We start from the raw sequence: 17727 nt of genomic DNA, 5'->3' as shown, positions 1-17727 counted from the left end.
AATCGCTTCTGAGCTCACTCAAAGGCAAGGTCTGGCCTAGCAGCGGCGGCTGCTGCGGCTGCTGCAAAGTAGAAACAATCTGGTGTGGGCTTTGCGGCGAAAAAGTTCAAGAGCCGCGCACTCTTGTCACCCCATTCACGTCTGACGTTCTCTCCGCCTTCTTCAGTACGCCCTTCTCTGTCTACTCCGCCGCGAGTAGTCCCAACATTATCCAATAGAGTCTCTGCTGCTTCAGCAAGAGCAGTTTGCCTCCTCAGCAGCATAAGAGCTGCCTCTGCATTCCCCATTTGCTGCTGTCGCCGCAAAAGAGCCAGAAGCTCCTCGCTCCTTTCAATGACGCCCGCTGGTTGCCTAATATGCTGCTGCTGCCGCTGTGATGCCGTGGTGGTACCTATGCCTCGCCTATGAAGCTGTAGAGATGACGCAGCCGGCACTAGGAGTGGGGACACAGGAACAAGTTTCTCCTCTGGCACAACCCCCAAAAGAGATGCTGCATGCAAGACTCTCCCTATTGCAATAGTCTCCTCGATACCGATGGGAACGGCTGCATTTCGGGAAAGGGCCTGCAGCGAATGCACAAGGCCGACAAGTCTGCCTGCTTCTGTCGATAGAATCGCTGCTGCCGCAGAAGAGTCTCCGCCTGCCCCTGAATCCGCTGCATGTGCTGCCTCTGTTGCTGTTATATCCGCAAGGGCCCCTGCTGCGTCTGCCTTCATTGCTTTGGCTTGCCGTAAGAGCCGCTGCGCCGCAGCAGCAAGACCTTGAAAGGCAGCAGCAAGAGCATGGTGCCAGAGTCTAGTCCCTTCCCTTCCTAGCTCTCCTCCTTCCACCTTCGAGCCTCCTGCTTCTTCTCCCTCATGCCCTCTATCTGCTGCTTCAACCAGAGAAAGCAACTCTCCCCCTTGCGTCTGGTGCTCTCGCATGCCCCCATAGAGGGTCTTTGCTGTAGCAGTGAGGAGCCGCTCCTGGTGTAGGGAAAGTATTGGGACGCAAGTAGGGCTGGGAGAGAGCAGCCCTTTCAAGTGCCTCGTCACAATATTCAGAAACTTAGAGACAGCAACGGAAAGTTGACCACTAGCTGTCGATGGGTGCCAGATGGCCATTATCAGCTCGCTCAGCTCCACTGCCTCTGCTGCCACTTCTTCACATTTCTCCCCCTGTAGCAGAGCCGCCCCCACCGTCGACAAGACGTGCTCAAATTGCTGAGTAAAGATTGCCTCAAGGGGGGCCCCTTGGAAACTTCCAGAGGCCACCGAGATGTCAGGAGGGGCATCTAGCTGCCTCCCACGGAATAAGAGGCGCCGTGAAAGCTCTAGAGCTACCGGCAGCACCGCAGAGGAGAAGCGCAAAGCGACACGAGAGGGAAGCAAACGCAGCGCGTCCGAGGCCTTCTCCAGCTGTACATACACCCCAAGAGCAGAAGAAGCGACACTCTTGCTGCTCGCGCCACAGCAGCACTAGCAGTAACAGCACCAGCGACAACACAAATAGCCGAAATCCAATTAAAAACAGCAACGACGTCAACAGTATCAGCAGCAACATCCGGAGCAGCAGTGGCAACAGCGAACACACCTCTCCGTCCTTCATGGATGCAACAGCAACCGCGAGTGCTGCAGCAACAGTCTCACGCTGCCCCCCCACCGACAAAGAGTCCTCTTCTTCCCATGGGGCCGTATAATTGGACTGCTGCAGCGCGGTAGACAGGCTTGTGTGTGCAAGCAGCAGCTGCGAATGAGCCGCTGCGCTGCTCCCTTCATCCGCAAAGGCACGAGCTAAAAGTAAGTGTATCGCCTTCCCTAAATAGCAGGCCTGTCCAGCCTTGTTCGCTTGTGTCTCCTCTATGGCTCCCGCATGCACGCCGAAGTGGGGGGCAGACAAAGAGGGGCCCTCCGCCCAGCAGGAACTTCGTTGCTGCGTCTTCTCGAGGCACAGTAGGGAGGTGACGACTCGGCAGACTGCTTCTGCTTGCACGCCTTGTTGCAGCAGTGCAGCAGCGACTGCTTGGGCTTCATCGGTGGACACTCCGTGAGTCTCCAGCCAACGGACCGCATCCCAGCGTGCATGTTGTTGCAGCTGTTGGAGCCGCTGCAAGTGCAGTTCGAGATCTTGGGGCAGTGGAATCGGCTGCATCCGATGCGCCTCTGCCGCTCTGCTCGTTGCAACGGCAACGCGAGCAGCAAAAGAAGAAAGAAAGGTGCTGCGCTGCCGCTGCAGCAATACCAGATCCTCCGCCAGCAGCATCGCGAGGCTGGGATCTCCCGCATGCCTTTCCAACAGCAGCTGCAGCAGTCGCTGCTGTTGCTGTTGCTGCTCTTGCAGCTGCATCGCTGCCTCCAGATAAGCACTCGCGACATGCCATGTGATGCGGAGGAGCACAAGGTGCAAATTGCTCGGCGAGGCCTCGCGCACGCCAGAAGAATCTCTGTTGGAGGGAGGTTCCTGAGGAGTCTCCCCTTGGTGCACAATCTCCTCCTCCCATAGCCGAAAGAGGCCCGTCAGGCGTAGCAGAAGCCGTTGAAACTCAGTGAGGAGACACTTGGAGACAGCACGCCGCCCTCCCTCCTGTTGGAGCTTGAGGGTGAGTTCTTGCAGTATTCGAAGTGCTGTCACTACCCTCTCGACTGCATAAGGGCCCGGGGACGATTCCAAAGCGTCCACTTCCTGATGAAGCTCAGTAAGCGCTGCTGCCGACGCTGCGTCTAGCGCCGCGATGTCTGCCGCTGTGGACGTTGCACCGTCCGCTGCAGGTGCAAGCACAGGCACGACTGCAGGATCGAGTGGGGGAGGACTGGAAAATGAGTGGTCGGATGTGGCTGTGACTCGGCTGGAGTGCTGGAAGCCACTCGCCCCGCCGGGAATTTTCTGGGAACTGCCTCGCGCACGTAAGAAGCGGCAAGGCAGATCGCAGAAGACTCCGTCCTCCAGTGCGCTTTTTCTCGGGTAGCCGCTTGCTTTTTGAGCAGCGCACTCGCTCGTCTTCCTGCATGCAGCAGAGTGTAGCGGGAGTGCGTTCAAAGAGGAGCACGGCCATGAAGCCACAGCGCCAAAGGCGGGGGGCAGATTTGTGCATCGGTGAGGGTGGGGCCTCCAGGAATTCGCTAGCACCTGCGGCACCACAACGAAGCCTATCAGACTCAGGAAAAACACGCAAAGTTTCCGACTGGCAGAGATCAACACTGCACCTCGACCCCCTCGGGGGCTGTAGGGACCGAGGTGTGCTTTTTTCGGGAAAGGAATTCCCCAAGTACTTGGAGGCAGATCTGGGGGAATTCTCGGCAGCAGCAGCCCTCCTTCAGAAAGGGTCGCTGCGAGAGGCCTAGTCATTGGGAACTCAGTGAGAGGGTAGGCTTGCAAAAAGTTGTGGCAGGCTTGGCTTCCGGAGTGGTCTGTTGCGGGAGTTGCAGCAAGGCGGAGAGGCATCCCTTATGGTGCCAGCCTTGCTGAGGCTTGCGCGAGCGCATTTTAGGCTTTGGTCTAGTAGGGATGCAAAGTTAGGGTTTTCGGGGCCCACAGAAAGGGCAGATTAGGGGGGAGGGGAGGGAGGGTGTCGCCTAAGCACCTCTCATAGAAGTGCAAAGGAGCTGCTTGCGTTATATTCAAAGACAAGCGCAAGCACATGGGTGCGTATTAGCTCCCGCTGCTGCTGGAGGGGCGAGGAGAGGTCTGAGGGGGTCGGCTGCTCCCGTATTGCAGCCAAGGCCCAACTGCCGTGCGCGTTCGATCCCTTGTCTCAATGCTACGCGTTGCGTGTATATGCGCTTACCGGCGAAGAAATAGCCGAAAAACGAACGAATTCGTGCATTGGGGGGGCGAAGTGTCCATTCATTGTGAAATGAACAGCAGGCGAATACGCTCCCTGGCTACCCGCTTGATGCAGCGCCGATTCATCCTGATGCTTCTCTTCTTGTCTGCGTAAGGAACTGAGTATTCTTTATATTACTACGCGTCGGGCAGCCTATTTTCTGAATCTGGCATGATCTTGATCCATCTCCTCCCTAAATTTGCGCCTTCTGCTCGCTGCTTCCTCTCGTTCGGCTAGCATCGACCCTCGCTGCGCCTTCCGCTTAGGGCTGACTCGTGTCAAACCTCACATTTTCTCTTGGCCCTACATCCTGGCCCCAAAGTGATAAACTACCTCTATGCCATTTGCTTTTCACGGAATGTGTTCCCTTGCATCTCTCCTTTTTTGCTGATCGCTGCTGCGATCGCCGCTGCCTCTCCACGAGTCAACAGAGAGACAGGAGGCGTCCTCCATTGAAAACCATATCTCCAGCCTACTTGCCCTGCTAACAAAGCTAATTTGCTAGTACGGAACGCAAGAACAGAAGAAAAAAGGTGCACTGGGGCAGCGAAAACGCAATGCGCATGCAACGCGAAGAGCACGCGTAACACCTGCACCAGCAACGTCATAAGAACCCTTAGCTACAACACACAAAACATGCGGAAAGAGGCAATGGAGAAGAGGGAAATGAGGTGCTGTTCTTGGCTTGGCATGCCATATGTGTACAACGAATGGGCCACCGCATGAGCTTTTCCTTATCTTGCAATTCGTCGCCTTCATCAACTTCATCCTAACACCTACTTTTTCGCCTTATCTTACATTCCGTATCTCAAAGAGCAAAAGAACTTTTAGGAATCCACATATGTATGCGTGCATCTATATATACACATGTATACCTTGCACACGAAACTGTAACACCTGATGTTCTCTCTCCAGCTTTTTCTTGTGGCAGCACATCTGCGCTTTCTTCTTCCAGCTCCATCTTCCCCTAGCCCAAGCCATTCTTGCACTGCGGTCTCGCCTGATGCCTTCGATCCTAGACGACGCCTCCCCTCCCACATAGCATGCATCTTTCCCTCCCTCGCTGCCTTCATGCTCCCCTCCCCTAGAGCATTCTAGAGGGATCAACAGGCCCCCAGGCGTGGATTCCACGTACCCTAGGCGCCCAGCACAAAGAATCGCTCTTGAGTTTTTTTCAGAAGGCAACGCACTACACCGTTCCGCATATGCCGCTTGTCAGCCCAAGAGTCAGCGGCACCGGGGGCCCTTCAGGGGCCCCCTCTGGAAGGGGCCCCTCGGGTAAGACTTACAAGATACTAGAGCAGCCGAATTCTTCTGGCTCTGCCCCCGCCAAAAGGGGGAATGGAGGTGGTGGAACCGGCAAGGTTGCCATTGCGAAAGAGCAAACTGGCCAGAAAGGCAAGGAAAATGGAAGCAACAGAGGTGCGACGCTTTCAAAAGGGTACTCTCCCAAGAAAGAATCACATCTCGCTGCGCATCGTACGCAGCAAGAAAAGGCCAATGGGAAAGCTGTGCAGATGGACGGGAAAACAGCCCATGAGCGTCCGAAAGTCGAATATTTCAAGGTGCCTGTGGCTCAACCACCCGAAAGGAAGGCATCAGGCCCACGCACAAGGCCCCCTTCCTGTGAAAACTCCGCCGATTCATCTCCACTAGGCGACAAAGATACAAGTGTGCCGGCAGAACTACAGCAAACTCAGGAGAATGAGGGTTTTAAATGGCGAACAGCTGCACCGAGCAACGCAGACGCACCACAAGATGCAGGAGCAGACGTTCCCGGTAAGGCGGCAAACATATACGGAATACCTGAATAGCCGCGACTTTGGTTGCACTTTCCACACTAAATGATTGGGAGAACATGTATGCTTGTTCCTATGGTTAGACACAAGAGAAGGGCGTTCTGCCTTCCAACCCCAAACCCCCCCCATCCATCCTGCGTGCCTATTTGCTCCTGTCAAAGGCTTTGTGCAACATCCTTCTTTATGATGATTTCATGCCGTAGAAATGCTTCGACTCGCCGCCTCCTCTGCTGAAGCCCCCAGAGACGAGGTGCTAAAAGCGAAGCGGCCGATACGGCGGGCTGAGCCTCCTCCTGCCCCTCGTGTAAAACATCCTACAGACATCTTAGAGACACCTGAGCTGCAAAAGCTCCTTTTAGAAAACAAAAGACTTTCGGATGCAAAAGTGGGCGCTTCCAAGTGGACGGTGCAACCCAACCTCTACAAAAAGGACTTTTTGATGATATCCACACCGGAAGAGAAAAGAAAATGGCAGCCGCGAAAGATCTCAGAGGCCGAAGAAGCACGAGAAGACTCAGCTGTTGGGAAGTTTGCGAAGAGTAGACTGTGTAAGTGCGGAAAATCCAATACACAGCATCGCAAAGAAAACAGGTGGCATTACAAAAGAGACGGATATACTTCTTCGTATGTATTCTCTTCGGCGATGCTTGTCATGCCAAAGCGAGGCATATACCTTTTAGCTGCTAGTTTGCGCCACTTTCCTGCAAAGCCAGGCACATGGGAGCAGCTTTTGTGTGTTTTGCTGCCAATTGTCGCAGACGAGACTTGGGTAACGCCGAGCGTGAGGCTGGAGGTATTTCTTGTCCATTAAAGGGCTGCTGTGTCGATAATTCTGATCATTGTGTTCAGTCCTGCCTTTGTTTGAAATTCATTGCTTTCACCATTTGATATTGCTGATGTTTTAAGGGATTTTAAAAATATGGTTGTCCTTACTGGAGTTTCCTAAATGTGTGCATTCAAGTATTCTCATACAAGTCAAACCAGCGCTTTGGGTATACAGGTATAAATATGGCAATCATGAACACCAGATGTATTTGCAACTTCATGTTCACGAACGCCACGTGCTGTCTGAGTTTTTTGTTAGTGACGGACTTACTTGGACGTATGACGTTGGTTCATACGTATACCAGTAAAAAATGATTGAATTTTTTTGGAGGTGCTGCATGTGCTGCGCTTTTTTGGCATGCGTAGAAGCCGTCTCCACACCTAGCAGCTTCTTCGGTGACCAATGCTGCGCCACGCGAAGCAGAGCTTACATTGCCTCAAGCAGGTCTATTAAGCGCCTCGGATGCACTTCGCGTACATCGCCTACGCACAGAAGAGGCGATGGACACGTATTTGATAGAGAACGTCAATGCCTCCGAGGCATGGAAACACCGAGAGGGCCTTCACTCCGAGCTACGGCATTGTCCTCCATACACTGAACAGACGGGGACGGATGTGCTGGGAGACACGTTGCTCGCACAGAGGAAGACACCTTCGAAGAAGATAGGAGTCCTAAGAATCGAGTACGTTTATCTTTGGTTGCATTGGCTTTACACCACAAACAGTAGCAGTCCAGATACCATAAGCAGAAGGGGAGGGGCAATCTAGATACTTTAGTATTTGTTTGACGATGAGTAGCAGAAAAGCCGCAACTCATCTAGCCCCTATCCCTGTGCTGTGCAAAGATTCTCCATCTCACACGTGCCTGTCGCTTCTAGCGAGTAATATCTTATGCCTGGAGAATGATTGCACAAAGAACAGGCATACGGCCTTTTGCAGCTACGTCCGCATCCTCCTATTTCCTTGTTATGTGGTGCATCGTGTTATGGATTGCTAATGCTTTTTATTTCTTCATACTTTGCAACCACTTCGCTCCGCGTTCTCCTTTCTCAAATCTGTCTGTGCTCTGATCTTTTCCTCATGTATTGCATTCTTTAGGTCTATAGATGAAGAGGGCTTCCTTGATCCTTACGATGCAAACGCGAGTCAAGAAGACCCGCTTCCTTTTCCAATTGGTGGAAATAATGAGCAAACCGAGCTCGTCGCGTTGCGCAATATTAACCAAGCGGCGCAGACGGTGCGTTGGAGCTCTTGGTGGCGGCGATCGCTGTGTACCTCGGGCATAGCATCTATAGTTGCCGTCTTAGTTTCCCCGCTTTCTGGGCTGCCCCACCTGTGCGGTCCTCATTTGTTCGGTTCATGCTAACCCGCCGCGCTGCTAGAGGCAGGAGCCTTAAGGGCTCTATCTGTTTGACCGCTTCCTGCCAGAGAGAAAGGATATTTGTCGCATTAGTCCACCTATTGCGACAAATATCCTTTCTAATCCCCGATGATGAATAGCGTATCCATCTTTTTTGTGAACGCTTTTGCAGATGCGAAAGGGACTCCAAGATCGTTTTCCTTATTTAGATATTTCCTGGTCGCGCCAACCGTCTTTCGATGCCGACAATGTGGATTCCGTCTTCGTCTTGCAACCCGAAAACCAATACGCAGATCAACCCATCACAGATTCGTTCTTCGAGTCTCATGAACGCCTAAGGGTAAGGTGCCAGCTTTTATACTCTCATTGATTCTTTGTCAAGAGTCTTCCTGGGGTGCTTCACGAGGGCTCTGTCGGCTTACCCAGGGACACTCTGGCAAACACATGATGCACGTTAAATTATTGCACGGGCTGGTAGATTGGTGTGCATTTTGTATGAGGATTTCTGCCTGCTGTACGTTCTCTTCGAAAGACCGTGTAGTTTGTGCATGGATGCTCGAGGCTGACGCGACCCTGCCATTACCCGCAGGAAAGTCAGTAGGACAAAAACGACGGCTGTGTCTGTGTGCCACAGATGGCCGCAACGCGAGTTGCGCAGTGTGTTGAAAGCAAAGACACGACAAAGCGCGAAGTCGTGAGAATGGGTAAAGCTGAAAGATCCTTAATTTAGTATGCATTATGCACTAGCTAAGTGTTCTTGGGCTCATTCTGTGTACCGCCTTTTCGCATGCATGCACACTTCCTTTGCTGTTTTTCCTAAGCTCTTTTCTGGATGCCTTTTCATTTGAATTTGTGTTAAATAACACTTGCAATACCGGCTTATACACACTCTGAGAGTGACGAAGCCTGCGAAAATTACCGCACGTCCGCTTCTGTATTCTTTTCTGTGTTGTATCCACCTCTGTTTGTGATGTTTGGTTGAATGCGCTGTGCAGAGAGAGACATCAACGTGATGTACCAACAGGATGAAAATTCTACTGACCTTGGTTCGCGGCAACAATCTGCTCGCTGGGATATTTTTTGTGGACTCCATCATTCCCAGGGCGTAGATTGGGGGCATCAAGAGCAGCAGGAGACAAAAGACACGCTCTACAGACACCCGGATAAAGTGCTTGCGATTTGGAACCAAAGGAATCGCACTTACAAGGAACTTGAAGATGAAGAGGACAGAGAAAGACACATGATGGTCAAGCAGATCGTTCATGAAATATTTACTCAGTTCGGCGGCAACTGGTCCAACAGGGTAAGCCACGCGCAACGCAGTTCAATAGGCAAAGTCACCAGTTTTCTGGCTCTGTACTTTTTTCGTAGATATGTACGGCGCCCCTCTCCTTCCTGTGAGGACTGCAAGTAGGAAACAAGGATTACCCGAAAAAATTAATTGCTCTATTGCGCAGCCGCTGGAGTCTATGTATACTCTTCTCGTTTTGTGCCTTTATTGAAATGACCTACTAGTAGACATACGCCTTTCTTCCATCCTTTTCTTCTTCCTTGGATTCCAGATTCCATCGCTTGGTCCTCCCTTTTGTTGTCTGTGCATTGGCTTGCTTATTTAATCCTCGATGCTATCTTTTTTGTTTGTGTCTTCCCATCCGTTTAGTTGCCGGCAACTTCGGTATTTGCTCGACTGCTGCGCAAGCCCGAGCTGCAGTCGCTACGAACTGAGGTGCCGAACCCCCAAGCTATTATCTTTCGATATCTGATGTCTCCTAACGAGACTACACAGCTTGTGCACTCCTTGTTTGTTCCTCTAATCATGGAACGGTTTTACCTTTTTGACATGCGGTATGCCGAAACATCCATGATGAAGATTGAAGAAGCTAGCTCCTTATCCGACTGGTGTTTGGCTACAAGGGCTCTCTCCCGCATGGGAAGAATTGCGAACTACGTATTGACCGGTGAGAGGGGAGGCGATCAAATGAACGGAGGAGACAACCCACAGCAGTAGGCTGCCCATGATTTTAGGCAGTTCGCGGGATCAGCATTACGTCCTCGTATGTACATGTATACACACATGCATGCATTTCCTGGCAATCATTCTTGCTTTTCACCTCCGTGGTTGGCTAATTTTCACTACGTCGTCGTCTGCTCTGTTCAATTGTTTCTGTCTTCTTAATGCGTGCCCTTTCCTGTATTAGCCATTTTAGAGTCGCGGATTCCTGGTCTCCTCCGCCTACTCTTTCGTTTGAACGCTTTGGAGTTTTTCGAGTATAGGATTAGCTATATGATGCACATGCTTTCTTGGCGGGGACAGGACAACTACGAGTCCAAGCTGCAGGACGCCCGGCAAACAGAGCAAATAATCAAAAACCTTTGCACGCGAGGAAGAGCGACAGCGAAATCGGCCCGCTCTTCCGAACGTGGGAAAACAGATGATGCTGAGGCAAGACGCAAAAAAGGCGATGCACAAAAAGGCGTCTCTACGCCTCAGTCGTGTTCTTCTCCCTCTCCATCACCTTCATCACGTAGTCAACCACCCAGCATGAGCCCCCAAGAGAGAGAACTTCTACTGCGTCGCTCCAAAGACCAGCTGTACGTGGTCTTGAACAACTCAACGTCCTGCATGGCCATGCAGTACAACATCGAAGGCATCTGTAAACTTATGCCTTTCCTTACTGAATACACCGCAAATATGGAAAAGAAAGAAACAATTTGTGGGAGACTTTTGGACTCATTCGTCACTAAGGCATTCCTCTCCGCTCTTGCGGAAAAGCAGGTTAGGCAAGATACACCCCCATCACTCAAAACTCTATTTTTAACGAGAAAAAGCAGAGTAGTAGGGAATTTCGAAATATTTTCGGAAAGTTAAAGGTTTCTTCGAATTCTTCAGAAAAGCAGTCAAATGACCTTCATGGCTTATTTCCCACGCAGCCTTGTTATCCGTCAATTGTCCTGTCTGTTCTGCTGCACTCAGTAAAATCTTCTATAGGCAACTCAGCTCCGGCGTATTGCGTGTTTCTCGTGGTTCTGTTTCCGGCCTCTCAGGTCCCCGAGTCTCCCCAGGCTGTTGGACTTGTGACGAGATTTGTGGAAATGCTGACGGAGACACTTTATGCCATGAGGGCCCCAAGTGCGTTGTACCCGCGAGAATATCGTCCACTTTCACATATATAAATTTGTTTTGGTGCTCGAAAGGAGAAGGACAGGCGAAGGGTGTGGGACGTGGCGCTCAGCTGTATGGAGGATACTTTTTGAGCATGTCTTCTACCACGGCAGCTACTTCACTGTTTTGGCCTTAGCCCACCAGCCCACGATGTGTCTGTTCTGGCCATGTGATCTGTACATGTACAGCGCTACGCTCAATCTTGTTGCCTTTGAATTTGTTTTATTTCTGTAGCTTGTGCGTTGCATGCTCAGATATGATGGAGCGTCTAAATATGAATCAACATCCCTCCCTCCCAAATGTGTGCCTCTGGGACTGCCTTGTGAAGGCTCTTCACCCCCGCATCAACATATTTCTCTGTCGTTCCCTCCTGTGCTTCATTGCTGATCTCATGTACATGACCTGCCTTGACGAGGCCCCCTTTCTTTTAAAGACTGCGCAGCAGATCCTGGACGCACTCGATACAGTCGTATTGCCCACAGTCAGAGACAAAAAACCAACCCTAGCCACAGATGTCACGTGGGATTTTTGCTGGGAAGCTGCTGTCTGTCTCCGCGACGCTTTTAAGAAGGTATGCACGCACTCCAACGTCTTCTTCAGTAGCCAGAGAGCCGTCGGGTGCCTTCCGTTCATGCGTGGATCTCTTGCTTGACTAAAGCTCTCTGAGTGTGCCCCAATCTTCAGTTTGCCAAGGAGGCTATTCGTGTTATCATCTTTCCTTATCCCTTTTGCTTTAGCCTGCTTGTTGTTGCTATGTTGCTTTTGTCGTATACTCATTCTCCTTTGTGGTATCCCTTCAGACCACCATCAGCACAAATATAAACCCAAATACTCTGTATCCGTACACTTTGGTTTATCGTTGCGGTCTTCGAGCGGGCGGCCCCTGGCCATCTCTGTGGCAGAGCGCATGGGAGCCTCCGTACCACCAATGGATTTCATCTTCTTCCTTGCTCGAACCAGAACCAACTTCACAGCCAGAAAGAAAGGGTTCATTTGTTTCCACCAGCAGCAAGATGCTTACACAATCGACTTCAGCGTTAAGGTCTAGCATGAAAGGCTCACGGCCTCTAAGCCACTCGACTCGGCATTCGCACATCCGCTTCGAAACAGCCACCCAACACAAACCACCATCGGTGCCTTTTTCTCCAAGACCTCCTACTGCTCCAGCTGCTGCCAAGGTTCCCGGCTTTCAGCCGTCCTCTGCCGATGCTGCAGGAGTGGCAACAGAAACACCTGCACAAATAAGGGATGCCAAAGTGATATCGAGGGCTGAAACAAAAAAAGAGGCTCAAATTGACGCAACGCCTCCACACACACTCTGGAAAGGCTTTGTTATTCCGTGTTGGTTACCCGGATGTAAAAATGTCCGAACTCAGGGATTTCCGCCTGCGGGGGCTGCAGCGAAAATGCAATACTGCCCTGAGTGAGCATATATCCTTCGGTACTGTCCTCCTCTCCTTCTTCCCTTCTTACTGATTTGGTCGCGTGTGCAGGACTTCAAGTGCGTGTCTCTGTACTGGCTTTGTATTTGCGTGTTTGCTTCACCAGAACTCCAGAGAAACACCGGATTTTGGCTCTTTTATGCACTACAGGATAAACCTATGCTTATGTGTTTTGTGTTTATTGCCGGAATTTTGGGGTGTACGATCTTAGCTAGCAGCGCCTTGGTTAAAACAGATATTTTTTACTCCCCATCTCTGGTTGCGCAGAGGTGCTTTACGCGGCAGTGCAGAAGGTTGGGATTGTTCGTTGCTAGCGGTTTGTTTTACTGAAATACGAAATAGAAATAAAACTGCTTGTCTCTAGTATCACTTAGTTCGTGAAGGGGCTTAACCCTGCGTTGGGAATACTGTAGCTTCTGCATCCATAAAACCAAGTTCTCAAATTGTGAACCGTTTATTATGGTGACGCCCTGCGCAGAGAAAAATTCATGCTACGCTTGCGGCCATCGCATGCTCTTGTGGTGTGATTGTGACCTTCATTAGGTGCGGAGTCGCTTCCTATTGCAGTAGCAAATGCCAAAAGCTGCACTATCTTGGAGGACATTCGCAGGTTAGAGAAGGGCTAGCAACGGACCCTAAGTAACGCCGCTGTATATTTGCATCTGCCCACGAAAAGCTTAGAAGTTCATGTACACTTACATGATTCAACACATACAAATATATACATGCACACATCCACTGTTTTGCATTCTACATGCATTGATAGTGCTTATCTGCATCGCATTCCCTCACGCACTGAAATAAATGCCCAGGTACATATATACACCAGCATGGCCACACAAATCTACGAATTCTATATTTGTCTCGCATTCTAAACGTGTATGCTGCGTAGCACCATAAATGCAGAAGCACCACATAGTGCTACTCATTACCATCAACTCCCGTCTATTCCTCTGTCTAAAATGTCTTTTCCTAGGTTTGTTGTTACTTCAAGCGGCCTCCAACATTCCTTCGTTTCCACATGCTAAAAGGCCAGATCCCTCGGCAGATGGAATACCCTGCTTTTCAAGTTTTCTATGGCCTCTGCGATTTCAACTTTACTCTAAATGTTAAGCAGGAAGACTTTAATATCGTTTTCTGATTTTCAAAAAACAAGAGAAGCGGGACACGAAATGGTGGGAAACCGCGGTAGGCAGAATATGACGAGGCTGCCTGCACATCTTGGCGAATTCAGCAATGTTCTGCAGATGCATTGCTGTATGCTCTACGTTACTGCATGTGTATAGGTATGCATGTATACTTATATTTTTATACTTGTTGCTCGACGCCAGTTAGAATCATCATACGTAATGCAACGCTAGGAAGCAATTTGTTACAGCGTAGATCGATTTTCCATTATCTCTGAACTGCGGGGAGCGGCTGTTTCTGCCCACTCAGTTCACAAATCAACTTGCGAGCTCTGTAATTCCTGGTTTGTACAATCTGCCCTCGAAGGATTACGCTAGCTCCTTTAGTGATATCCATAGCAGTGAAAGGCTTACGACCGCCGCTAGGTTTAACTTCTGCTTCCCTCCGCCCACGCTTCCACGGAAATTTCACTCAAACTCTGAGTCTATGCATGAGTTACGCTGACCATCTCATTGTCTGGGCAAACAGGAATCGCCCGTGTTTTTTGCTCTATTTCGGTATGCCCTCGTTTACTATTACCCAGCGGACCCTGCTTTCGCAGTTGTCCCCTAATAAGTGCAATTCTGCGGAAATCTACCGCCCCTAGGCCTGAATCCCAAAAGCCACAATCGTAATGTGACGCATAAGGCTTCTTGAAGATGGTTACATTGATCATCTGTCCGGTGTACAAGAACCGCAAACATTCGCAGCTTTGTCAGAGACAAGAAACCTCGGCTGATGGCAGCTTGCAACACTTAAACATGTATCCTGGAGGCCTCTTCGGATCCTCCGCAGCCCCCTCTGAGGCCCTTTCATGGGACCACTGAAGGGGCAAATAGCGGCGCTTATAGGGGGCTGTTATTTGCACCCACTTGTAGAGCCACTTAGGCAGATGAACGAAACAAAAGGCTAATAGACATGTGGATGAGAATAAAGACCATGCAATGGCAGGTATCATGTTGCTTTAATCTTATTCTTCAATTTGCTGGCTTGGGAGGCCGATCCGTATGTCTTTTTGCTGAAGTTTCTGAAGAGCAAGAAGAGGCTAAGGACATAAAAGAAATACCCGATAGTGACTCTAATGGGGTAACGGCAAGATTGATGAAAGTATACGTGGTAACAGGCATGAGCAGTCATTGAAAGGAACTGTGCCATCTGCAGTTGCGTCACAAAGAACTTAACCATCCGCGCCAGAGGGATGTTCAGGCTTGCCATGAAATAATACCCGTACATCACCACGTGTACCAATGCGCTGAAGCAAAACAGAACACATGCAGGGACGTAGGCTCGTGGATACTTCAGAAAAATCGAGAGCAACAGCAGGGTGCAAAGATGACACGGGGGAAAAAGCACCAAGGTAATAAATAAGATGGAGTATGACAATAGCGCACAAATAAGCAAGATAATGTTTCGAAGGCGAACAAAAGGAAGCGCAGCAAGCACTTAGAAATAATTAAATACCTGAAGCGGCAGTTCGACTGAGTCGCTTGCATGCACAATATATGGAAAATATGGACAACTTACTTCAACGCGACGACGTAGTAGATTTCTCCATCAAATCCAACGCTCGCATTGACCCAGGAAATGTAAATAACCGAACTGTGATGGTATACGTGTAGGAAAGAGAGTTGCCGCCAGTTTCCCCGCACAATCATGAAGACCGTGTCGAAGAGATCCAGGTACTTCAGCCTGAGTTAAAAGGAATTAAGCCAAAAGATGATAGAAATTCTACAAATATAACAGACATAATCGATACTTAAAGCCTACCTTTTCCCGCATTTATTTGCATTGCTTCTCTTCCCTCATTACCCCTTGATTTTACTCGTGAGATCAACTATTTTTACACACGCGACTTTTTCTAGTCGGAAGGGAGAAGGAACCCTCTATCCACCTGTGCTCCTATGCTGTCTCACATGTAGAAAAACCAAGTAACTTCGGCCATGCGTGTGTTGGGAACGTTGAATCTATTGCACAGAAATGAATAATTTTCTGTTCGGTAGACATCGATTACCCGAAACACCAAAAAACTACATAAAACCACCTGCAGCAAGCAAATGAAAACACACAGGAACGGAATCGCAATAAGTTGTAAGTACTGCAAATGCGCACCAACGAACATGGGCAGCGGTGCAGACAGCAACCGTAAGATAGCTGCTGGATGCAAAGTAAGATCTTCAGCCGAGGCCAAGGCCATAATGCAACACCAATGCTTCAACACAATATACAACTTGGCCGTCTAACACAAACACTCACAGGGAAGATTTTTAGGGGAGGAAAACATTGTAAGCAGGGGTTGCACTTGCCTGTGCTATGTTATAAATTGCTTGAAAGGCAAAAACAGGTCCGATCTTTTCCATGAGTGATTTTGCTTTCTTATCGACCGATGGCTGTGGGTCTGAGCCTCTACCAAGGATGAGACTAAGAACGACAAGAAGGATATATGCCGAAATAATAATCGCGACGTCTTTCCCGTCCATCATAGGGAGCCCGTTGTTCTGTCTCGCGTTTGGAGGCAGCTCGGGGGCGTAAAAAGACAGTATGCTTTCTGTAGCCGTATCTACATGGCGAAATAATTGAGAAACAACTGGATGAGAATGGATTATGGAAGCTTTCATTGGAGAGAAAAAGCCCCGGGCCGACTCCATCCAAGCTGAATCCGGCGCCAGCAATCGTGCCCAGCTGTCACTAACTGCCATCGTTAGTGCAGACAAAAGAAGGAGAAAAACAAATTCGCCGTGTTTTCTAGGTCCCAAAGACAAGAGAAACAGCAGAAACTGCCGCTGCTGAGGTCAGAGGGATGGGCTGCAAGGGTAGAAGGTACCGTGTAGAATTCGCCGTGTCTGTCTACAATTCCGGCATATAGGAGAGCCCTATCCCTAGACCCTAAAATCAATAATAAAAAATGGTATGGTAGATCGTAAAGTGTTCATATGCATGGAGCATGCAGCCTGCTCTCTCACACCATCCACAACAAACTGCTCTCCGCCACTTATTGCACACGACACGGCGCCAACTTGACCCCAACGATGACGAAATACCGCCAGAAAACATATACGACAGTACTACACAATGCTCAGAGGGAAACCCAAACAAACCCCGCGCCAAGTTCTACAGGTAGCTGCACCCTCGGATACCAGTCGGCCGCTCAAGCCGCCTCTCCCTGTTCACGAACAACGCCAACCTCATGTATTCCTCGTCTACCAAGCTAAATTCATCCTTGCTTTTAACTATTTTGGATGGCTGTGAACTAGTTTATCTTGTCCCCACGGACAAACAGGTTTGCAGCAAGGGTTTCTTGTACAACGAGTGGGGCGTCGCCACACTGGACGTCATAATGGCCTAAGAGTTGTCAGAAAACCACAACTAGACTGCCATTGGCAAACAGATTTGTATTCAATAGCGGTACAGCATAGTTCAAGGCGTGGTTAAGGTGCCCATATACATTTATTGGGGGATTGTGTCTCCCTGCTAGGGGTATCCAGGGTGTGTTGGAGAGCTACCCATAGACATTTACCAGTTGGTTAGCTTGCTTTCAGTGAAGACTAAATTCAAGTCTCTTATATGACTTGCCTGATATTATAGTGTGTTCTCCACAAAACAACGCTACTTCCGTAGAGAGCTACGCTATGTGACTTGAAGCTCAGTGCAAGGCTCATCATTTTTTCGCATTGAGCCACTCAGAATCCGTGCCAAAACCTAAAAGGCAGTTCAGACGCCATAACGAAGAAAAAAGGCTCTTCAACACAGCTGTTCACTATCCAGAGAATTCCAGTGGAGGAAGGACAGCCGGTATAGCCACTGTGTAAGCTTCGCTCTGAAACGCCCCATCTACTGTCTCCATAGAAAGACGCTTCACTCCAGAGTCAATATAAAATATACAGAATGCTATTGAGTGTATCCGGACAGAAATTTCCTATTCGCGTGCCCGCGCCCCTCTGTTCCGCAGGTGAGGGGACAATGACAGCTATGCAGCGCACAGCTGTACCCTCTCTGCATTCCAAGCATACACAGCTTATTTCAATTACTAGCTAGCGCTTACGCACACGAAATTGCGCCTTGTTGTATTAAGCTAACAGTGCTCTGTGTGGAAGTCGCAGTCACAGTGTTTTGTAGGGGCAAAGCCAAGCATTCAGAATCTGTATAGCGAACACACAACCCTCACCGGCAAA

The 17727-nt window shown here is 49.8% G+C and overlaps 3 protein-coding genes across 3 annotated transcripts; 1 reads left to right on the top strand and 2 right to left on the bottom strand.

The window, feature by feature from the left end:
- Window positions 1-14: 14 nt before the first annotated feature.
- On the bottom strand, window positions 15-3420 carry LOC113147642. The gene is made up of 3 exons (XM_026338798.1): window positions 1573-3420; window positions 846-1397; window positions 15-668 (listed from the first exon to the last, which is right to left on the bottom strand). The coding sequence occupies exons 1-3, from the start codon at window positions 3418-3420 to the stop codon at window positions 15-17; spliced, it is 3054 nt and encodes a 1017-aa protein (XP_026194583.1).
- Window positions 3421-5007: 1587 nt separating this feature from the next.
- On the top strand, window positions 5008-13532 carry LOC34619644. The gene is given in 16 exon segments (XM_026338797.1): window positions 5008-5581; window positions 5805-6149; window positions 6311-6394; window positions 6812-7109; window positions 7525-7663; window positions 7959-8126; window positions 8421-8490; window positions 8782-9108; window positions 9349-9744; window positions 9985-10562; window positions 10832-10916; window positions 11204-11520; window positions 11750-12372; window positions 12659-12743; window positions 12870-13001; window positions 13368-13532. Coding segments are annotated over 16 exon segments (4386 nt in total).
- Window positions 13533-14512: 980 nt separating this feature from the next.
- Window positions 14513-16254, bottom strand: LOC113147641 (elongation of very long chain fatty acids protein 5-like). Its single transcript, XM_026338796.1, has 4 exons — window positions 15862-16254; window positions 15472-15599; window positions 15083-15247; window positions 14513-14810 (listed from the first exon to the last, which is right to left on the bottom strand). Exons 1-4 carry the CDS (start codon window positions 16252-16254, stop codon window positions 14513-14515), a joined length of 984 nt encoding a protein of 327 aa, XP_026194581.1.
- Between the last annotated feature and the right edge of the window lie 1473 nt (window positions 16255-17727).

The sequence above is a fragment of the Cyclospora cayetanensis genome, unplaced genomic scaffold, assembly GCF_002999335.1.
Source record: "Cyclospora cayetanensis isolate NF1_C8 unplaced genomic scaffold, CcayRef3 CcayRef3_contig_30, whole genome shotgun sequence".
Classification (NCBI taxonomy): domain Eukaryota; phylum Apicomplexa; class Conoidasida; order Eucoccidiorida; family Eimeriidae; genus Cyclospora; species Cyclospora cayetanensis.
Note: the sequence above shows the minus strand (reverse complement) of the source record. Positions and strands in the feature narration are given on the sequence as shown.